This window comes from Hemiscyllium ocellatum, chromosome 30 (assembly GCF_020745735.1).
Source record: "Hemiscyllium ocellatum isolate sHemOce1 chromosome 30, sHemOce1.pat.X.cur, whole genome shotgun sequence".
In the NCBI taxonomy this organism is placed as follows: domain Eukaryota; kingdom Metazoa; phylum Chordata; class Chondrichthyes; order Orectolobiformes; family Hemiscylliidae; genus Hemiscyllium; species Hemiscyllium ocellatum.
The window spans coordinates 49,719,124-49,742,942 of NC_083430.1; the positions used below are offsets into that span (position 1 = coordinate 49,719,124).

General features: G+C 43.4%; 1 protein-coding gene across 6 annotated transcripts in view; it reads right to left on the minus strand.

Annotated features, from left to right (window-relative positions):
* Positions 1–2,222: 2,222 nt before the first annotated feature.
* LOC132830153 (polycomb protein SCMH1-like) overlaps positions 2,223–23,819 on the minus strand; it is a 208,865-nt gene continuing 187,268 nt past the window's right edge. For all 6 annotated transcript variants that reach the window (XM_060847682.1, XM_060847680.1, XM_060847681.1 and 3 more), the window contains 8 exons: positions 20,649–20,899; positions 19,473–19,602; positions 17,966–18,166; positions 16,913–17,101; positions 16,108–16,239; positions 15,781–15,981; positions 10,990–11,135; positions 2,223–7,144 (listed from right to left, as the gene is read on the minus strand). In XM_060847682.1, coding sequence (XP_060703665.1) covers positions 7,019–7,144; positions 10,990–11,135; positions 15,781–15,981; positions 16,108–16,239; positions 16,913–17,101; positions 17,966–18,166; positions 19,473–19,602; positions 20,649–20,899 — 1,376 coding nt within the window. In that variant the 3' untranslated portion in view covers positions 2,223–7,018. The remainder of the gene's footprint in view (positions 7,145–10,989; positions 11,136–15,780; positions 15,982–16,107; positions 16,240–16,912; positions 17,102–17,965; positions 18,167–19,472; positions 19,603–20,648; positions 20,900–23,819) is intronic.

Genomic DNA, 23,819 nt, shown 5'->3' on the forward strand with positions numbered 1-23,819 from the left:
GTAAAACTGAGGTCAGTTAGAAGTAACCTTTTCAGGGACACAGTGCCTAATACCTAGCATTCCATGTAGGAAAGTACATTAGGCAAAGACAGTAACTGACTGACTTGTGATCGTCGTCCTGCTCACTAGCCTTTGCTTCACACAGTTGATCATTGAGGAAATATGCTTACCTGCAAGAATCAATAATCACCCAGTAATCATATACCGCGTCTGGAGCAAATGAGAATATGGACGAATGTCAACTGCAGGTTTTACAATAAATTATTGGTTTATTTAATGACCAAAGTCATGTACTGATAATCAATGTACAACTGACATCTTTGTTAAACCAAGTGCATCACATTGGTAGCCATGCCTGATTGGAGTGCTACATACTGGGGGGGAGCTGCTGCAAGACTGAGAGAATGTGATACTTTGCTCCTGGGTTAGTGTACTACCGCAGACAATGTTTGGCAAACTGTACAAACAACAAGATTCACAATCATCCTGTCCTAATGAACCTCAGTTGTATGCAGTCAATAGCTTATTATTTTATCCCAGGCATCTGGTTTTAAAAGTATCCAGGAATAGGTCTCATTGCCTAGACTGATCTTCATGAATAATTAATACTGAGAGGCTTTCTGAACAGTTTATCATATATGGTAGACAATGATACTATCACAAAACCGCAGCAGCAATAAGATTCAGTCTTTTCACAGCTTTTTGTTGGCTATTACAGGTCAGAATTAGTCAGAAAGAAATCTCTCTGATTGGCAATCAAGGCAAAACATCTCTTCCATCCTCCTGGTTGTTCTTGTATCACATTGTAACAAAAAGAAACACACTTTGGTACAGATCAAACCTGCAATAGTGAGTCAGGCGCTACGACCGTATCCACAAACTTGGGATAATCATTGAGATTAACTTTACCCCGGTGTATACTAGTGTGCTAAAACCAAAACATTTTGTCATTCAGTTTTAAAAAAAGAATTTAACACTGGTGTTAATACTTTCATTATGTTATGCACTTAAGTCCAAATTTAAGGAGGATTGTTTTAGGGACTGTACCTTCTTCTATTTGCCCAGCCAGTGATATCCACATCCCATGAATGAATTTTAAAAGAAGGTCATCTCATTGCTATGACAATATTTTTGGTCACATAACATTGCATTATCTGGACATTCTTGAGCTAACCATTTCCTGAGGTGACATTTGATCTCAATTGGCATTGATTGGGAGTCATGAAAAGGATGTTATAGGTTTTTGAGATGTTAACAGTTCACTGGGAAATTCACCCACATGTACACCACATGGATGGAGAGAATCAAGGCTCTGTCTAAAGTGTGAAGTTCGTCAGCTACTTGTATGGTAATTGGTCAATGAATAGCATTTGAAAATGTGTTGCTGGAAAAGCGCAGCAGGTCAGGCAGCATCCAAGGAGAAGGAGAAATGTCGACTCTCCTTCTCCTTGGATGCTGCCTGACCTGCTGCGCTTTTCCAGCAACACATTTTTCAGCTCTGATCTCCAGCATCTGCAGTCCTCACTTTTTCCAATGAATAGCATCATCTGTAGTAATACTTTCCACTGAGTACAGCCTGAATAGGAATAATTTCTACAACAAATGGCCTTAAAAATAGGACAAGAAATTGACCAGTTAGCCCACCGATGCTGTGTATGGAGTTTAATCACCATGCAAGGCTTCCTGAACTATTTGTCCCCAATACTGCCTCCACCAGACAGTCCAGCTATCAGATTCAAAATCTCTTCCAGAGAGAATTCTGACACTGAACTGTCTCTTGTAAAATAAAACACCAAATTTAATTAGTTTCAGTTCTTTGATGGGTTACTTTGCAAGATGGGAATAAAATGAGGGAGGAGGGACAAAGAAGATGGATAAGCTAACCATGGATAATCTTGTAAACAGCCAAACTCATGTTTTATACATGATGAGTGATTGGAGGCAAAAACCGTATTGAAGATCACATACAGTATAAATTAATTTTTTTCTTAAATTTACTCAAAGGTGGTGGCTATTCATTGATCAGAATTTAATATATTATTGTGTAAAAAGTGAGGTCTGCAGATGCTGGAGATCAGAGCTGAAAATGTGTTGCTGGTTAAAGCACAGCAGGTTAGGCAGCATCCAAGGAACAGGAAATTCGACGTTTCGGGCCAGAGCCTGATGAAGGGCTCTGGCCCGAAACGTCGAATTTCCTGTTCCTTGGATGCTGCCTAACCTGCTGTGCTTTAACCAGCAACACATTTTCAGCTTTAATATATTATTCCAAACTTTTGACCTACTGCTGCAAGAGAACTTATTTTGTTAATTGCAGCTCTCTCCACCTTGTAGATGATGTATATTACTGCTACTGAGAGTTGGTGGTGGAGGGAGTGGATGTTTCTAGAGGGACTTTGTTTTGTAAGGGTGGGTGGGATAGCAGCTAAACAGTTCAGCAGCTCAACCTGCTTAACACATCATGAGCCCTTGTTCTATTTCTCGATGAACACATTTAAACAACAAACTAGAACATAAACAACCGTTTCCCATTCTGAATGGTGTTCAGGTTATTAAATTGATGATTTAAAAACACGCTCTTTGTTCTCCTCTGGGAATTAATCGCTGGGACACGTAGTCAAAAGGAACTGGTTCAACACGATCCCACAACCTCCCCCAATCCACTCAAGACTTTCCTAAGAGTTAGTTTTGAGGAAGGAAGTGGCAGGTTAGCTGTTCCTTAAGGTGAAAGGTGATGTTAGCCACAGGAGGACCTGCCTCCAATAGAGGGGTCTTGTTGGGGGTCCAGTTGATTGACCTCCACGAGAGGTAGAAAGTGGGAATGGTGGGGCCCATATTGGAGAAACCATTGTGGGTAGAGGTTGTGATGAAGAGGAACCTAGCCAGGGACTCCTGAGTAGGGGAGATCCTCCAAAGGGGTGGAGTTTGTGGGCATTTTAAGGAGAGACCCAGTCTGCCAGACAGGGTTTGGCAAACTGCACGGCCAAGCAGAATGCCAGAACTTTCAGAATCTTCCCGTCCTTAAAGAACTGTGGTCAGTTAATCCCAGTCAATAGTGCAGGGTTGCTTGGCAGAAGCCTCTTTTACTATTGGTCAGTGACAGGATGGGCCCCATTTGGGCAGCACGGTGACACAGTGGCTAGCACTGCTGCCTCACAGTGCCTGAGACGTGGGTTCAATTCCCGACTCAGGCGACTGACTGTGTGGAGTTTGCACATTCTCCCTGTGTCTGCGTGGGTTTCCTCCGGGTGCTCCGGTTTCCTCCCCCAGTCCAAAGATGTGCGGGTCAGGTGAATTGGCCAAGCTAAATTGCCCGTAGTGTTAGGTAAGGGGTAAATGTAGGGGTATGGGTCGGTTGCGCTTCGGCGGGTCAGTGTGGACTTGTTGGGCCGAAGGGCCTGTTTCCACACTGTAAGTAATCTAACCTAATCTAATAAGTGGGTTTTAGCTGACCACATAAGGACCTTAATTGCCCTGTGGGTGGGTGACATGCCTCATCCCCCACTAGTGGTAAAATAGTTTTTATTTTTATAGTTCATCCATAGGATGTTGGGTGTCACTGTCTGGGCCAGCATTTATTGCCTATTCCTAGTTGCTGTTCAGAAGATGGTGGTGAGCTACCTCCTTGAACCACTGCATGTGTGTGGTAAAAAGCCAGGGTACTGACCCAGCGACAGTGAAGGAGCGACTTATATTTCCAAGTCAGGATGGTGAGTATCTTGTAGGGGAACTTGCAAGGGGTGGTGTTCCCGTATATCTGCTGCCCTTGTCCTTCTAGCTGGAAGTGCTCATGGGTTTGGAAAGCACTGTGTCAGAGGCCTTGATGAATTTCTGCAGTCCATCTTGTAGATGACATAAATGAATTGTTGTAAGCGTCAGTGGTGGATGGAGTGGATATTTATGGATATGGTGCCAATCAAAGGGGCTGCTTTGTCCTGGATGGTGTCAAACTTCTTGAGTGTTGAGAGGAACTGCTTTTAACCAGGCAAACGGGAAGTATTCGATTACATTCCTGCCTTATATGTAGTAGAGTGCTCTTGGGGAGTTAGGAGGTGAGGTACTTCCTGCAGGATTCCCAGCCTCTGACCTGCCCTTGAAGCCACTGTATTTATATGGCTAGTCCAGTGCAGTTTCTGGCCAATGGTCACCTCCAAGATGTTGATATTGTTAGGATTCACTGACATTCACCATTGAATGTCAAATAATGATGGTTAGATTCTCTCTTCTCAATCACTTGGCATGCATGCGGCATGGAAGTAACTTGCCACTTATAAGCCAAGCCTGGATATTGTTAGGAATCACTAATGGTGCTGAACATAGCGCAATCATCAGCAAACATCTCAAGTTCTGATATTATGATGGACGGAGCGTCATTGATGAAGCAGCTGAAGATTGTTGGGCTGAGGACACTTCCTTGAGGAATCTTGCAGAGTTGTGCTGAAACTGAGATGACTGACCTCCAACAACCACAAACAATAGGAAGCTATGTGTCAGACATGACTCCAGCTTGCGGAGAGTTTGCTCCTTGATGTCCAGTGATTCCAGTTTTTCTAGGGCTCCTGGGGTCTGGGTGGGTTAGTCTTCGGAAGGTCAGTGCGGACTGGTTGGGCCGAAGGGAATCTAATCTAATCAACTGAGGCCTTGGTGTCAGGGCTGCTATCTCACCTCCCCTCTGGTATTCAGCTCTTTCGTTCTAGTTTGAACAAAGGCTATAATGAGGTCAGGAGCTGAGTGACCTTGGCATTGGTCAGCAGGTAAGTAAGTGCTGCTTGATAGCACTATTGATGACATAACTTTATTAATGATCAAAGGAAGATTGATGGTAATTGGCCAGGTTGAATTTGTCCTGCTTTTACAAAATACCCCTGGGAAATTTTCCACATTGTCAGTAGATGGTGTAGCTGTGCAGGAACAGTTGGGTGGAGGTGCGGCAAGTTTTGAAGCACAAGTCTTCAATACCATTGCCAGAATGTTGTCAGAGCCCATAGCCTTTGCAGTATCCAGTGCCTGTAACCTCTTAACTTGCCCCTAAGTCCCTACTCTGCCTTCAAACCCAACAGCTAGAAGGGAGCATTAAATCCAGGCCATGGAGAAATTGAGGCAAATAGCATAGATGTGTTTAGGGGGAAGCTGGATAAACACATGAGGGAGAAAGCAACAGAGGATAGAATGATGAGTTACAATAAGGCAGGATGGGTAGAGACTTGTTAGACTCTAGTGAACTGTAAGACACTGACCCAGGTGGGCTGAATGGCCTGTTCCTGTCCCAGAGAGAAAAACCTATAAAATTGGTAAATGAGATATACTGGTCCAACTCATCTTGTATGACTTAAAATGGAGGAACTAGTATGATTAGTAATAAAAGCAGAAAATAGCAGAGAAACTCAGCAGGTCTGGCAGCATCTGTAGAGCGAGAAGTAGAACCAACATTTCAAATACCATGAGTCTTTAGGCTCGTCTGCAATTTTGAATTCAAAACTTGAACTCGAAACATTAACTCTGCTTTCTCTCCACAGATGCTGCCAGACCTGCTGAGTTTCTCCAGCAATTTCTGATTTAATTTCAGATTTCCAGCATTGGCAGCGTTTTCCTTTTACTTCAGTCCTAACAATATGATCATTTCCAAGCATTCCTGATCTTTCCCTCGGGGTACAAACTGCACAATATCAGAACAGTCACGTAATTAAATCAACAGTAAAGCCTGTTTTGCCCAATAATCCAGTCTGCACAGGCTAAACCAATCTCAGCTCAGATGGTCATCTCTATTTTACAATGAGCTTTTGGTGCTTTGGGCTTGGAGGTTGAAGAAAAGTCAGAGTACCAATTCTCGATTATTAACTGGCATCTCCTCCTGGAGAGGGCATGTGGGCGAAGGCATGGTTGAGCTTCAGTGTAACATCCCCAAAAGTTTAACTATCTGCCAACTTCACAATTGGCAGAGAGTGACCAGCACCCATTGAAACTGTTTCCTAGCAACTGTCTTCAGGAGGGTTTTGGGGTAGGGTGGGAGGAGAGTGGATGACTGTGAAGTATTGGCAAAGCATACATTTTCCTTTCAAAAAAAAAGAGGCCATTTAAATTAATGGATTTGCTTGGATCGACTTAGTTTGCAGTATTAATTGGACATTTGCAATATGCAAAAATGTAGAAACCACAAATGCCACATGTTCAATTCTGCTAAATAATATTTTGTACAAAACTTCAGAGTTGGTCACAAAAATGAAGAAACAATAAAATACAGCGTGTATTAGCAAAAGAAAAAGGGACTGTACATAGTGTTGCAGTACAGTAATTAGATTCTTGCTACAAAAAGAATACTGACTCTTTTTGTCATTAAAGGAATAACAACACCTTCCCTATTTTTCTCCTCAGAGTCTTAGTTTAGAAGCTTGATTTATAGAATATAAAAAATTCCTTTAACTTACTTTTAAAATTTTCTTCTCTGTTTGGAGCAAACTGAAGAAAAATAAAAGGCATCGCTTCATCACTGCTTTTGAGTCTCACTAACTCCTTCCAGCACTTAAAATGCATGAGAGACGCGACCAAATAGCATAAAGTGATTCTTGGTCATTAGCAGATGCCAATCACAGTGAAATGCTTGTACAACACACAGCCGGTTGCACTGTAAGGAGGAATAAGTAATGCATAACTGAAAGGATCTTGTAAAATGAAATACAACTGCTACACAACAGCAATATTGAGAGCATTTTCCTAAAATGTTCCATGTCACCTGGATAGAGACCTCCCCTATCCAATACTGAAAATTCAGAGCGGCTACATTTCATTGTAAGCTGCAGCCTTTACATAGAAAATCTGTAAGTCCAAAGTTTTTCCTGTCATCAAGCACTGAAAAATCCTGTTCCGCTGGTATCACTGTTTTGCTGAAAGACACAGAGCATTTGAATGCTAAGCCAGAAGTGAGTAAATCCCCATTAATGTGCTCCTTTCAGTAGGGGGCGGGGAGTGGCTCCTTCTGGAGATTGGTAGTTTCCAAGCACGTTCCGATACGATGAGTTCAAAATCAGAACTTGCCCTGTTTCAGTCTGTCAATGTGGTAGCAAATCTTCAAGGCTGGCCCCAGCTTCAGTCCCATATATTTCATCACCATATCACTCCGTAACAAAAGCAACGCCTTTCCATCAATTTCCTGCAACATAAAGTACAATTCAGAGGCACAATTTATCCAAGTGAGCAAGTAATCAACTCATTTTATCCTGCAATAGTTGTCTTCAAAACATACACAATAACCAAACCTTCAATTTAGTGTTAGTGATTTTGACAATACTGACGAGTGTCACTCTCCCAGTGACAACACAAAGTAAAGACCTTGAACAAATGAGCATCATTTTCTAAACTGTAAATGCACTAATCTGTTCCAAAGTCTGTTGGAATAATGTGGGAAACTGATGTTTTGTACTGGGAGCTTTGAAAGACTTTGAAACATTGGGTTCCAACGGAGTTCCATTAAATCAGTGCTCCAGGCAAACAGAACCACCAAAACCTTCCTTGGCACTTGGAAAAGAAGTGAAGCATTAGTCACTTTGGTGTAGGATTAGGTTCTCAAAGGGGCTCCAACATGCAGCAGTAACATATTTACTCTTTGTGTTTCTACAACAGTCTGACAACCTTTTAATCGCTATGTCTTTTTTTTGTAAAAATGCCATCAGCTTTCTATTTAAAAGCTTTTAAAACCAAATTCAAATTTTCAAAGTGTCTTGGGAGGGATTTATTTCATTGTCAATACTATTTGATTCTTCAAAAGGAAATGGAAGCAGAGTTTTTGATTACTTTGAAGGCGGAGTTAAATGGATTCTTGATAAGCCAAGGAAATGAAAGTTTATTGGAGGGAAGCAGGAATGGAGATTGATCAAAATGGCCATGATTGTATTAAGTGGTACAGAAGGCTTGATGTACAAAGTACTCCTGCTCCTAACATGTATGCTCCTACGATTAATACTCCAGGTCTCTGGGCCTTTAGTTCAATAATAGAACCACTACATCTGTAGAGTCTAATGGTATTAGAAATAATCCCTTAATTCAGCCTATTTGCCAGATTTTCATAAATCCGAGGCAGCTACATAACCAGTGAAATAGGCACAAGATGATGAATCCGTATGCAGTACTTATGGGGTCCATACAAGGCAACATTTAGCAATCAAGGGCAGCATATGGGATTAAGCTGAAGGCTGTTATAAAACTATGTCCTCCTCATGTACAAACTTTTACATGAAGATTTGACTCTAAAGTATCATAAATGTTGTGAACCCAAAGATGATGAAATATTCCACACTGTCACTGAGCCTTTCATATTTACAGTGGAAATATAAAATTATGATGGGTATAGATAGGGTAGACAGGGAGAAACTTTTCCCCTTCATGGAAAGATTGATGATTGTGGGGGGGGGGGGGGGGGGGGGGGGGGGGGGCATGCATTTAAGGAAAAGGGCAGAGGATACAGAGGATGTCCTGATTGGAATGAGGCTGGCCAGGTGGATCTCGTTGACTATGAGTTCCCTGAATGGGCCTGTTAACCTGGGTCAATCAGGGAGCCCTGGCTGACAGATATAAACAGGAATCTCGGGGGTCTTCTCATTCTAGGGACTGGCTCTGAGCTAGCTGGTCAGAGCCCATGTACTGTGCACATGTAAATAAAGGGTCATTTGGTAGGATACTAGACTCCGTGCAGTTTTTTTTCGGGGGATGAGGAAAAACATCTTCACCTAGATGTTGGTCAGAATCTGGAACTCACTGCCTGTAAGGATGGGACAGGTAAATACCCTCAAAACATTGAAGAAGTATTTCAATGTATGTTTTGGCATCACAAGTGCACAAGGCTATGTGCCAAGTGCTGGAAAATGGGATTAGAATAGTTAGATGGCAACAGACTTGATGGCCCAAGGGCCTTTTTCTGAGCTGTAAACCTTAATGATTCTATGCTCTTGGTAGATTCTTTGAAACAGGTTGGCCATGAGCAACAACATCACAACATTCCTCCTCACAGCAATTATTCCAAGGAATCGTGAATCTGTGGAGTTCACTACAGCAGAATATAGTGGACACTCCACAATATTGTGTATGTTTAAGGAAGAGATGGGCAGAATAGTCACTGTAATTAGTAATGGATTGAAGGGTTACTGTAGCAGGCAGAAAGGTGGAGCTGAGGCTGACACTAGGAGATCAGCCACAATTGCTTTAAGTGGAGCAGGTTTGAGGGTCTCAACAACCTGCTCCTAGTTCTTATGTTTTTATTTATAAGGAACTTATCACATACACTGCATGGCAAGGTTCATGTGGGACAGTCTAAGATATTCCAGACTTCACAATTTCAAACTATTTTATTACTTAACAACCATGGATGAGGAATGCCATGTAATTCTGAAAAGCAGGCTGATCACATACAAAGTTTCCAGGAGAATTAAGCACACTTTGGTCCCATTTCCTGCAACACACTCAGAAAATCCAATGTTTTTGTTTAATTCCTTCATGGGATCTGGACCTCACTGGCTGGACCTGGCTTGGGTTCCTTTGGGTAGCACAGTGGCTCAGTGGTTAGCACTGCTGCCGCACAGCATGAGGACAGAGTTCGATTTCAAAGTTTGGGAGAAGATTTGTAGCTCGGGTGCTCATTGTTGTGGTTCTGTTCGCCGAGCTGGGAATTTGTGTTGCAGATGTTTCGTCCCCTGTGTAGGTGACATCCTCAGTGCTTGGGAGCCTCCTGTGAAGCGCTTCTGTGATGTTTCCTCTGGCATTTATAGTGGTTTGAATCTGCCGCTTCCGGTTGTCAGTTCCAGCTGTCCATTGCAATCGACCTGGATCCAATATACCGGCCACTGCAACGGACAGCTGGAACTGACAACCGGAAGCAGCAGATTCAAACCACTACAAATGGCGGAGGAAAGATCACAGAAGCGCGTAACAGGAGGCTCCCAAGCACTGAGGATGTCACCTAGACAGGGGACGAAACGTCTGCAACACAAATTCCCAGCTCGGCAAACACAGCCACAACAACAGAGTTCGATTCCGGCCTTGGGTGATTGTCTGTGTGAAGTTTGCACGTTCTCCCCATATCTGCATGGGCTTTTTCTGGGTGCTCCTGTCTCCTCCCACTGTCCAAGGATGTGCAGGTTAGGAGGATTAGCCATGCTAAATTGCCCTATAGTGTCCAGGGATGTGCAGGCTTAGGTGGGTTAGCCATGGTAAATGTGGGGTTTATGGGGAATAAGGTTGGGGTTGTGTGGGATGCTCTTCGTAGTTTCAGTGTGGATTCAATGGGCTGAATGGCCTCCTTCTGCACTGTAGGGATTCTATGAAAAAAACGATTGAAGTAATCTTTTTTAAAAAGTAAGTGCCTTTAGCTACAATTCCCATGAAAAATTCACCTTTAATGTTCTCCAGGCAATACTAAATCTTTGGATTTTGAATTTATTGCAGCATGCAGACATTTGTCTGATTGGGATCAAGATTCTTTCATCAACTGGCTTCAAAAAAAGTGTAACTTGACACAGATACACACCACGCTTCATTGATCTGACGACACACTGATGTTGTACTGCTACAACAAAGCTCTTTGCAATAAATCGTTTCTCTGTCTAAACATGGAAACCAGGGAGAAGCAGAAAGGTTGGACAAAAATCTTTAATAGGATTTCGTACTTTTTAATAAAAGAGAACCATAAATTAGGTAGGGAGGAAAAAGTATAAATTAAAATGTACATCAAAATATCAGAATGGGAGGAAGGATGAAAGGACAAGGGAGAATGGAAACATAACTTAAAAGAACTTTTTAATTAAAAATGCTATTTTGATACTTATGGGTCACTATAATAACAAAGACACTTCTGAAAATTGACTTGCTTTATTATTACAATGTTGGTGTTTGTTCAAGCATGATTTGGCTTCAGTTGAAAGCTTACAGACCAGAGATGGCCAATTTCCTGAACCATGCAACTGTTTAAGTGCAGGGCCAAGTGCCAATACAGTGCTGTATACATACGTGCTTTCGAAAGAGGTCTGCATGAGGGCCCAGAGACTGTGGGTCTGCATCACGAACAAACTGCATCACGTCCTCTACAGTCCAGCTGGTTGGATCTCTGCTGATCAAACGAGGCGGATCCCGTGCTCCCATAAACCTGTCAGAACCTAGGAAAGGGTCACAAAATGACAAGCGATTAGAATATGGGATTCCTCACCCTCTCCTCAAAGCCATTCTGCAGAAAATGACACATTTTCAATGAAATGTCCCAGTGCTACATAGTATGAAAACTGTTGAAATTCAACTTCACTTCTACTGTGACTAGGTTGAGATTAACCCTTTGATCAGGTGAACACAATAACAAAGCACCTCCTGGAGCACATTCAGAGAATCCACTGCTTTTTTTTTCTATTTCTTCATGGGCTGTGGACTTCGCTGACTGGACCTGCATTTATTGAGAGTGACTTGGAGGGGAACTTGTAGATGCGTGTGTTCCCACCTATTCATGTAGCCCTGAACAGAGATGATGTATTCCTGGAGACTTGGTCCGAGGATACCTTTGGAGTCAGAGCTAGGTATCATTTAGGACTTTTAGCTACAGAGAAGATTGTGTGTAAAAGGTGCATAAGCAGTTGGAACTGTTAAATAAGGTTGCAAGAAACGTCAAATCTGTCAGAGACTTGTCAAATTTATCAAGAATGGTCAGCATGTATTATTTTTAAAATTACAATGCTTTTCATGGGTGAGTGCTTTTGGAAAAGCAGGAGAGTTGACATGGAGAGCAAAGAGGGAAAGGGTGGTGGATGGATGTTGATATTAAGTTGGCACAGGCCGAATGAGGGAATAGGGAGGCATAAGGAGTAAGAACTGGAGGAATTGTCTACGTTTTATTATTTTAGTGAGTTTTCAGGTTGAGGTTCTGGATTTAGGTTTGCTCGCCGAGCTGCAAGGTTCGTTTTCAAACGTTTCGTCACCACACTAGGTACCATCATCAGCGAGCCTCTGGATGAAGCATTGGTGGCCTGGCCCACTTTCTATTTGTGTTTAGGTTTCCTAGGGTTGGTGATGTCATTTACTGTGGTGACATCATTTCACGTGATGGTGTCACTTCCTGTTATTTTTCGCTGGCGGTGGTAAATGGGATCCAAGTCAATGTGTTTGTTGATAGAGTTCCGGTTGTTATGCCATGCTTCTAGGAATTCTCATGTGTCTCTCTGTTTGGCTTGTCCTAGGATGGCTGTGTTGTCCCAGTCGAAGTGGTGTCCTTCCTCATCTATATGTAAGGATATTAGTGAGAGTGGGTCATGCCTTTTTGTGGCTAGTTGATATTCATGTATCCTGGTGGCTAGTTTTCTGTCTGTTTGTGGGCTACCATGATGCCAATAGGTCTGAGCAGTCTGGCAGTCATTTCTGAGATGTCTTTGATATAGGGGAGAGTGGCTAGGGTTTCTGGATGTATTTTGTCTGCTTGCTGGGGTTTGTTGTGTAGCCCACACACCCACCAACACACTAAAACAGCAGCTGATGAACTTGAAAGACCCTATTACAGACAACAGATAAAACTAATATCATTTACAAAATACCTTGAAAAATGAAGCACGCACTACATTGGACAAACAAGCAGAAAACTAGTCAGCAGGATACATGAACATCAACTGGCTACAGAAAGACATAACCCATTCTCACTAGCATCCTTACATATGGATGAGGAAGGACACTATTTCGACTGGGACAACACATCCATCCGAGGACAAGCCAAACAGAGGCACGCAAGAGAATTCCTAGAAGCATGGCTTTCCAGCCGAACTCTATCAACAAACACATTGATTTGGATACCATTTACCACCCCTGGGCAAAATAACAGGAAATGATGTCACCAGAGGAAATAACATCACCAACCCAAGGAAACCTAAACACAAATAGAAAGCGGGCCATGCTTTCATTCAAAGGCTCACTTACGATGTTACCTAGTATGGTGATGAAATGTCTGAAGACAAACCTTCCAGTTCAGCGAGCAAACCTACATCCATTTTATATGAATGTATAGACACAGTGCTGGAGACCAAAGGCAGGTTTTCTGATCAACAGAGAGTCCAATTGACCCGAAACTTTAACTCTACTTTCTCTCTCCAGATGCTGCTAGACATGGCGTGTTTCTCCAGCATTTTCTGTTACTCTTTCTGACCAATCTGCCTTACACTGGAAGCCCCTTCAGCTCTTCCTGCCTGGGGAACCCAACCCAACTTCCAATCCAGCCTCCAACAGCCAGGTGGAAAAATGGAATGCATGGACTGTTTCCAAAGGTCGCGTTTGGAGAATTGGGAACGTTCTTGACTGTCCAGGAATAAAAATTAGGGTCATTGACTACATAAGCAAGGAAGTAATAGTGAACCTTCATAAGCACTGACTCAGCCACAGCTGGAGTTCTGTGTCCAGGTCTGTGCACCACACTTCAGGATGAGTGTGAAGGCATTAGAGAGGGTTCAAGAAATCTTCATGAGAATGACTCCAAAGCTGATGGCATTGATCGATTAGAAAGCTGGGGTTGATCTCCTTAGAGGGGGTGGACTGGAGATTTGATAGAGGTATCAGGAGGGATCTGGACAGCCATAAATGGAGCAACTGTTGGTAGAAATTGGTAGAAATGTGGAGAATCAGAGGACACCAACTCACAGCAGAAAAACAATAGGTTTCATTAGGAAGCGCCATTTTTGTACAGTGAGTGATCTGAATCTAGCCTAACTCTATGTTGGGGGCAGATTGATTCATGGCTTCTAAGAGGGAGTACGGTAATTACCTTAAGTGAACACAATTGTAAAGCCACACTAGGAGAATGCAACGAAGGGGACTGATTGAAATGATCTCAGTGAATTGACAATTATTTCCACTTTAATCCATTCTCAGGGTATAAGATCCATTGGGCAGCCCAACATTCCTTGCCCAACACCACATGCCCTTGTGTAGGCAGTGGAAAGCTATCAAATGGCCTCCGTCGGTCTCATCAGACTAATTCCTAATTCAGTAGGACTGATGGATCAGTTAGGACTATATTCACTGGATTTTGGAAAAACAAGCAGGTATCTCATAGAAACCTAGAAAACTCTAACAGAACTAGACAGGGCAAATACAGGAAGGATGTTCCCAATGACTGGGGAGTCCAGAACCAAGGGTCAGAGGGTATGGGGTTGGCCATTAGAACTGAGATGTGGAGATATTTCCTCATCCAGAGAGTGGTTAGCCTCTGGAATTCACCACTGAAAAGGGCTGAGGCCAAAACAATGAGCACTTTTAATTGGTTTGATATAGTTTTTAGGGATCAAAGGAGATGGGGAGAAAGTGGGAACAGGGTACTGAGTAGGGTGATCAGCCATGATCATGTTGAATGGCCGAGCTCATGAAGGGCCGAATGGCCTACTCCTGTTCCTATTTTCTATTAATGTAAAAAATGAGGTCTGCAGATGCTGGAGATCACAGCTGCAAATGTGTTGCTGGTCAAAGCACAGCAGGCCAGGCAGCATCTCAGGAATAGAGAATTCGACGTTTCGAGCATAAGCCCTTCATCAGGAATAAGAGAGAGAGCCAAGCAGGCTAAGATAAAAGGTAGGGAGGAGGGACTAGGGGGAGGTGCGATGGAGGTGGGATAGGTGGAAGGAGGTCAAGGTGAGGGTGATAGGCCGGAGTGGGGTGGGGGCGGAGAGGTCAGGAAGAGGATTGCAGGTTAGGAGGGCGGTGCTGAGTTGAGGGAACCGACTGAGACAAGGTGGGGGGAGGGGAAATGAGGAAACTGGAGAAATCTGAATTCATACCTTGTGGTTGGAGGGTTCCCAGGCGGAAGATGAGGCGCTCCTCCTCCAGCCGTAACGTCGAATTCTCTATTCCTGAGATGCTGCCTGGCCTGCTGTGCTTTGACCAGCAACACATTTGCACCTATTTTCTATGTCTTGTAATCAATTTATGTTGCCGAGGAAGAGTTCAGATATCCCTGATGGTTGCAAGGCTATTAGAGAACAGAGATTGGGAGGGAAGAGGATATAGAGGGATTCCTAAACAAGGAGGAAAGTTTTGTAATCACGGTTTGCCTAATGGGGAACTAGTGAGGACAGGGATGGGGACTGAATGGGATTTGTTATGAGTCAGGGTCGACAGACAGTAGAGATTTTGGATGATGGCAAGTTTCCCGAGTGTGGAATGGGTGAGACCAACCTTTAGTGCACTGCCACAGTCTAAACTTATGAGTAATGAAAGGCACAGGTATTTATCCTTATGAAATAATTATTGTTTAAATTGTCTGCATGAGCCTTTACCAGAACACAACTTTTAATAAGAAATAGGGACGTCACAGTGGCTCAGTGGTTAGCACTGCTGCCTCACAGCGCCAGGCACCTGGTTTCAATTCCACCCTCAGGCGACTGTCTGTGCGGAGTTTTCACGTTCTCCCTGTGTCTGTGTGGGTTTCCTCCCCCAGTCCAAGGATGTGCGCGTTAGGTGGATTGGCCATGGGAATTGCAGGGTTACAGGGATAGGATAGGGGTGGGAAGCTCTTCAGAACATCGGTGTGGACTTGACGGGCCAAATGCCCTACTTCCACACTGTAGGGAGTCTATGATGTATGATAGCTTGATGAGAATGGTTTCCTGACAAACCTATTTCGTCACTAAAACTCAATTTAACTCTAATCCGAACGTGCAGCTTTGCTAATGATTAGATGAAATACACACAGATTGTAGGAAGCAGATGAACCACCCTCCCAAAGGCTAAATGTTGAAAGCAAGCAGAGAAATGAGTCATGGAGAACTGGACAGAACATCTTACCTCCAGAACTAAGCTGTCGCAAGGTTCCTGCACTGCTTTGCGTTAGGCTCATTGAGTGATGCAGAGATCGAAAGGCTCGGAAATCCCTGGAATTCCGACAAGGAAGGCTTGACGAATTTACAGAATTAAGGGCAGAATCCATGGGATCTAGCCGGTGTTCCAGGGGACCTGGGTGCACATCTTCCAGTACAAACGTTTCAGCTGGAAAATTGCATTTGGCATGAAAAATTAGCTTAATGAAAACACACACAATATTACTAAGGTGAGACAAAACACATTTCTAAAGAAGAACAATGAGACGCACACTAGACCCAGTCAAAAACTTACCTTCTGAAGGATGCCGATCGGTTTTTGGTAGTTTGGGTGATAGAGGTGCGCTGAAGGGTGGGGAATCCTGTGTGTATCTTTTTGTCCCTCTGCCTGGGCCCTGAACAGCTGCTCCTGCTGATTCGGTCTTTCCTGGTGAAAGATGAACAGCTATTTACTAAAATGGTGCTGTGCAGTTCCCTGAACCTTTCCTTTTCACTTGCTGGACCGGCCCTACTGCACATTCTCCCGACCCAAGGCACACCCAACATATTTCTACCTCTCTTCAGTTCTGAAGAGTTGGACTCAAAAGTGTTAATTCCCTCCACAGATGCTGCCAGCCCTGCTGAGTTTCTCAAGCACTTCCTGCATTGACTTCAAATTTCCAGCATCCACAGCGTTTTGCTTTTTCTGAGCTGGCTTTGTTGTGGCTTCTCTTCCATGAACTCTCACCCAATGAGAAGCCTCCTCCTCAGGAGGGAAGTCAACAAGTGAACAAATTCATGTCTCTTCTCCCGAGCCACATGCATCCGATCCGATCCTAGAGTATTTCCCCTGTGGTTATTTAGTAAGGAATTATGTGATGGAAACAAGGAGATACCAGATTTGGTCCCTGCATTTTTGAATTAATATGCTGGAAATGATGATTGCTTATCTTCACTTCTCTTCTAATATTTAATTTTGATCAAATAGAATCGTGCAAAATGTTTTTTTGGACAAAATAAAGATGTGTCACATTTCCAGCACTTGCACAAATACCTTCAGGGAGAAACCTAATCAAAACGTGCTGGGAAAATCCTGAAGGGATCGTTCTTGCAGGCTGTACCTGGCATGAACCGGTCACTTCCATACTCGGTTGTGCTGTGATTAGCTGCACTGATCTGACTGAAAGGCTGATTCCCAAAGAGGTTGTCACATCGCAGGCTGTGACACAGTTTCTCCAGAAAGCGCAGGGCGTAGACAACACTGTTTACAGCTGGCAGGTTTAACGTGTGCTGTTCACAGTCAAATGTGGCTAAGGAAACAGAACAAGGCAAACAAACAAAAAAGAGAGAAAGAGATGAAATTAAGAATAATTCACTGAACTACGGAACATCACAATGTATTGGCTATTAGTTCTTGTGGAAGAGGTACATTCTGTTTATCAGCCAAGTGATATTATCACTAGATTACTAATCTAAAAACTCAGCTAAGGCTCAAATCCTGCTCTTGCAGATGGTGGAGTTTGAATTCAATAAGGAAGGTGGAATTAAGGGTCTAAAGATCACCATGAAACCCATTATCGAAGAAACAATTTGGTTCGCTAATGTCCTTTAGCAAGGGAATTTGCCACCCTAAGCTGGTCTGGCCTATATGTGACTCCAGACCCACAGCAATGCAGGTGACTCTTTCCTGCCCTCTGGGCAATTAGGGATGGGCAGTAAATGGTGGCCCAGCCAGTGATGCCCATCCCTTGAGTGAATTAAAAAAAAACAGGAATAACCACAGGTTTTCAACATATGTGTGAAGAATTCAATGTTACTTATAGCTTGTTGGTTTTAAATATGAACTCTTTGAGTTCTGTGCTAAAGTGCAAAATTTGCAATTAAATTCCTGCCAGAATTCCAAACCCTGGGCTCTCAATGATTGCTTGTTGATGTGGTGGCATGCAAATCAATACTGACATTTCCAATGGAAATGACCTCACGACAATTCCATGCGAATCTCTGTTGTGTAGAACCGCCCTGAGGATTTATCACCTTGGCTGAAAGGAGCCAAATTTCGCACTTGTCCTTCCAGACTATTTTAGGGGAACTGAGTTGAGCACAGAGTCAAAAGAGCGATGGCTGGAAGCAGAGCTTTCAATGGCATCACACTTTTGTGTCGGGGGTTCACTTACCAGATATCACCTCTCCACCATGACCTTGCTTCAGGAAGGAGAACACCATTTTCTGGTTGTATGCACAATCGATGCAGGCTTGAACAGCCTGTTGCAGGACGACTGAAGCTCGAGCAGGTCCAAAGTGATCTGGAAGTTGCTGTACCTTTTTTCGGTCCAGGTGTGGTCCTGCATTGCCATTTTTGTTCAAGTAAACACAGACTGAACAAAACATACAGAAAATAGATCATTACATTCCACAGCTTCACACAGAAGTCATAGGCAACCAATACTATACAAAGCTCAACACATTTCGGACAAAATAGGTAAGCACTACAGGACAGGATCATCAGACAAGGGATTGTTCCCAATGCGCATCATCAACCCCTCTCCCCACCCCCTCTATGAACTAGGCCGCTCAGTGTGATAATGCAAAATGTTTGCCAGGCCTGAAAGTGCTCTGCTTAAGAGTCGGAGAGTCACAGGGCACAAGACCTTCAACCTTGTGAGTTTGCACCAACCTTCCTACACTAATCCTTTCCAGCACTAGGCCCATAGCCTTGAATGCTATGACCCTTCATTTGCTTATTCATGTACTGTTTAAAGGTCGTGAGGTTTCCCGTCTCAATTCCCCTCCCAGGCGGTGCATTCCAGATCCCCCCCTCACTCTCTGGGGGAAATAACTTCTCCTAACATCCCCTCTAAACTGCTTGACTTAAAAATTATGCTCCTTTCATTTAAGGGGAACAGCTGCTTTCTATCTACACTGTCTATGCCCCTCATAATCTTATACATCTCTATCAATTCATGTGACATGGTGGCTCAGTGGTTGGCACTGCTACCTCACAGTGCCAAGGACCCAGGTTCGATTCCAGCCTTGGGTGACGGTCAGTGTGGAGTTTGCATGTTCTTCCCATGTCTGCGTGGGTGGATTGGCCAGTGGAAATAGTGTCCACGCATGTGTAGGTTAGGTGTATTAGCCATGGGTGGGGCAGGGTGAAAGCTCTTCGGAGGGCCAGTGTGGACTTGATGAGCTGAATGACCTGCTTCCACACTGTAGGGATTCTATGAACTTGTCCAACCTCTGTGCAAAGCTGAAATGCAACATCCTGGTGAATCTCCTCTGCAATGCATTCAATCCTTCCTATTGAGTGGTGATTAGAATTGTACACAGTGCTACAGATGTGGCCTAACCAAAGTTCTATACAGCTCCAACATAACCATCCTCTTTCTATTTTTTAAATAGTAACACACCACCCATGGAGAGTATTTACCTCTCCATCCTTACAATCAAGACCACATTGATAAAGGCAAAGGTCTTGTATATTTTTGTAACTGCCTTATAAACCTGTCCCGTCACCTTCAGGGATCTGTGGACAAGCATTCCAAGATTGCTCTGTTCCTCTGAGCTTCCTATTATAACTGTAGGTATTAATGCTTTAGTAATCTTGAAGACTCAGTTTAACAAATGGGTACTGCCAGCATTCAGAATCAGTTTGACTTAATGTTGAAGGCACTCTCAGCTTACCTGTTGGAGACTGCATAATGGCTGCACTGGGGATAGTGGCTGCATCTTGAGGAACTGTACTCGTGTCTGGTTCTGGTGTACTCGAGGTAGGGGAAGTTGGCACAGGATTCTGTAGGGCACGGGGTTTCCGCTGACAGAACAGAAAAACAGTTCAGGGAACAAATCATTTGGGGCTTAATTAGAATTGCTTCACTGCAAGGACAGAAAGAAAATTCTAGACAACTCAAAACAGTTCAATAAATTCTTTCGCAATCCATTAAAAGTGCTGAAATTGCGCAATTTTAAAATGCACATATATTTAAATATATTGGTCATTCTACATGAGAAGATGCATTCAAAACTCATCTCAACGACTAAAGATTAGGATCAAGATTCTCTCCCACATTTACAGTCTGCAACTACCTGCCCAGGTACCAGCCCCTATAATGGCTCCTATAATTTGTAACTGTAACAGATATTCTTGGGTGACAAGGGGAGTCGATGGCCTAGGGGTATTATCGCTGGACTGTTAATCCAGAGATCCAGATAATATTCTGGGGGCCTGGATTTCAATCCCACCACAGCAGGTGGTGGAAGTTGAATTCAATAAATATCTGAATTAAGAATTTCATGACCACTGTAAATCCATTGCCAACTGTCAGGCAAAACCCATCTGGTTCACTAATGTCTTTTAGGAAAGGAAACTGCTGTCCTTACCTGGTCTGGCCTACATGTGACTCCAGACTCACAGCAATGTGGTTGACTTTCAATTGTCCACTGGGCAATTAGGGATGGACAATAAATGCTGCCTAGCTAGTGACACCCTCATCCCAGAAATCAATAAAGGAGACAAAGGAACACACTGAAGTTAGACATGAGCTTGAAGAGTAATCAATGCCACAACTAACTCCATGAAGTGACTTAGCATTAGAAGTAGTCAGCATCTGAGGCAGTGGCAAAGGGACAGAACAGGTACATGTTCCAAAATAAAAAAAAACTATCAAATTAACTATCTAGGAGCAATGTACTGCAGATGCTGGGATCTAGTGAAACCAAAAAATGCTAGAAATCACAGCAGGTCAGGCAGTATCCGTGGATGATTTCCACTCTTTTTTATTTTCAAATTAAATATTTGGTACATTCAGAATGGAAGCACGGTGTGGCAGGCCAGCTGTCACTCTGATGATGAGGTGCTACCTTGGTCCCAGGCTTTGGGCCTCTCTTCTTTGGGATTTTTAAGGGTTCCACCGGCTTGGTGAGCGAGGGGACAGGGTGCTGCATTTCTGGTTTGTGCACACAAGTTGCCTGGCCCACGCGGCTCCTCTTCCTGCCCGGCTTGCGGCCCCGCTGGACGGTGAGTTGCTCCGAAATGTTTTCTACTGAGGTCTGCATGATCTGTTTCTCTGAATTCACCTCCGACGGCGTGGACAGGTTCTTTGAGATGACCACTGTAGGAACAAAACAATTAACTGAAACTTAATTATCACTCAATTATCCGCTGGCTGTCACGGTGAGAGCTCAATCATTTTCTGGTGCGTGACAGCACCATCCTTTGAAGGACAGTAATCCAGGCTCCCTCTGCAAATGACGGGACAGGATTCTAGATGAGTAAAATAAAATGACAGCGTAAAATGTCACACGCTGGTTGTGGTGCCTTACATACTGCTACCAAAGCAATAATAATTTCACCAAGATGTCAGTTTTGAGGGCTCAAGACTTCTTTGGTGACAGTATGAAGGAATAGGGAACAATGGAGGCCAAATGGATCAGGTTTGATCTCACTGAGTGATGGAATTGGCTTCAGGAGTGAAGGGTTTTTCCCTGTTCTGTATCCTGCCAATCGACAGGTAAAGAAGAGGCTCCTGCCCAAAGTTCATCGATTCTGAATTAATCACTTCAGCTGCTGTCTGGTTAAGACAGCAAATGTGAAATATGGCCATTCAACCCATCAATTCCACACCAACCCGCCAAAGAGCATCCCATCCAGATCCACCACAGCCCCAATCTTACTACCATAATCCTGCATTTCACATGGCTGCACATCTCTGGATGCTATGGAGCAATCTTCTACAGCCAATCCACCTAACCTGCACATCTTTGGACTCTGGGAGGAAACCAGAGCACCCAGAGGACACCCACATAGACACAGGGAAAACATATCAACTCCACACAGACAGTCGCCCAAGGGTGGAATCGAACCCGGGTCCCTGACCTGTGAGGCAACAGTGCTATCCACTGAGCCACTGTAACCCTGATGACCCCTTCCCCCCCCGCCCCACCAAGGAAATATCAGAGGCAAAGCATCGGGAGGTTGCGTTGCCTGCTCTCATTCCTAGTTCTTATGCTTTGATGTTCTAAAAGGTCCCAAGGAGATCCAACATGGATCAACTCAGCTTCCTATAACCACAAGAGGCAGTGTGTGACAAAAAAAGACCTTCATAAGCCAACAGAAGCCATACTGTGATGAACAGGCATCCCACACTATACTGCAATGAGACCTGGACTGTATATTAGTGATTCGGAACAGCACTTGAGAAATTCCACAAGCAATGCCTCTACCATATTCTCCAAACTCAATAGGAGGACTGTTGAACCAAAGCTAATGCATTTATTGAAGCTAGCTCCATAAACATTCAGGTCAAAGTGCAAAATTCTCTTTGATAGTCTGAATGCTGTGTCCCGATGGCCAAAAAAAACCATCTCTCCCTGTCAGGTCATGTTTTCTGAACTCTCAAATGACCTGTGTTCTGGGGAAGGACAAAGAAAACACTTCAAAGACACAGTGAAGCCTTCTTTAATGCACAGCAGCATTGACATTAATGACTGAGAGCAGGTTGTTGCTCATTGTTCAAAACAACAATGACTCGTACAGCCAGCTACATCAGGATTTAAGTCACGGCATTTTAATTATGAGGCAGAGCTGCAGGAGAAAAGAACTGAAAACGAATCAAATTCTGTGCTTCAGATCCAACTAAATCCTGGGATATCCTTCCCTTATGTCCCTGAAGATATACAGGTCAGAAGTAACGCCTGCAAAGACATGGCAGGAGCTCAACTCTGACTAAACAGCATCCTCAAATTGAGGGACAGTTGACGACTGCTCTTGAACATTCACATTAGTGCAGCGAAGAATTTGACACAACGAGAAATTTTAAATTCACCTTTAATAAATAAGTAAAATGGATGCTTGCAGAGAAGTGGCTGAAAGTTAATATGATCATTCAACACAAATCTAAATCTGGGACTCCTGTGGCACAGTCAGAGTGTTCCTGCCTCTAGGCATGGAGGCCCAGGTTCAAGTCCCACTTCTTCTGGAAGCATACCCAAACAGGCTGATTTTTCACAAACAACTGACTCTACTTATCTAAAACTTCCCTCCCACATCTTTAAACAGCTGATGGCCTGATCCACTATTTATGAAATTGATTTAATTCCCTGGCTGCACCAAATACACAAGTTAGTTTTACCTTCATTACAAACAGCATGAACAATGCTAATACAGCCTCCCCTATCCTGCTTCAAGTTGTCAAGACAACAGACTATTATTTCAGCAAAATTATGCTCGAAACATCATTAAATGGAGTTCGTGCAAGAGAAATTTCATCGCCAGACTACATTGTGAGTGTGTCATTTAATTAATTCCCAAAGGTACTAGCAGCAACAAAGCAGAGAAAAATAAAGATTGTCCTGTAACACAATTGTTGCAGTGAGATAATAAAATATACTGGATCAAAGGCTTAGGTAGAGCACTTTAAGCACTCTAATTAAGTGCTTGGATTTGCGCAGATTGTATTGGAAATTAAAATTAGTACCTTAAATCTGCCACTGTCCAGAAGAATTATAATCATCTTCACACATATGTTAGCCTTTTGCCTGACCCTTTGATAGGATTTCTCATTAATTAATGCCTTTTAAAGGCCTCACTGTACTGTCATTGGTACTGTGTTCACCCAACTGTGGGACATGGGGGACCCAACGAGCAAACCATGATGTGGTTCCCCTGGAGAAGGGAGTGGGGTGGAAATCCTCATCCTAACTCACAATGTACTTGACTGTGGGACACAGCATTGATTGTGCTGGCACCTACACACACACAAGATGAGAGATGATGGCATTGTGGTGTTATCCCTATTAATCCAGAGACCAAGGGAAGGTTTTGGGGTCACAGGTTCAAATCCTGTCAAGACAATTGGTGGAATTTGAATTCAATAAATATCTGGAATTAAGAATTTAATGATAAATGTAAATTGATTGTTGGAAAAACCCATCTGGTTCACTAATGTCCTTCAGGGAAGGAAACTGCCATCCTTACCTGGTCTAGCCTACTACTGACTCCAGACCCATAGCAATGTGGCTTACTTTTAACTG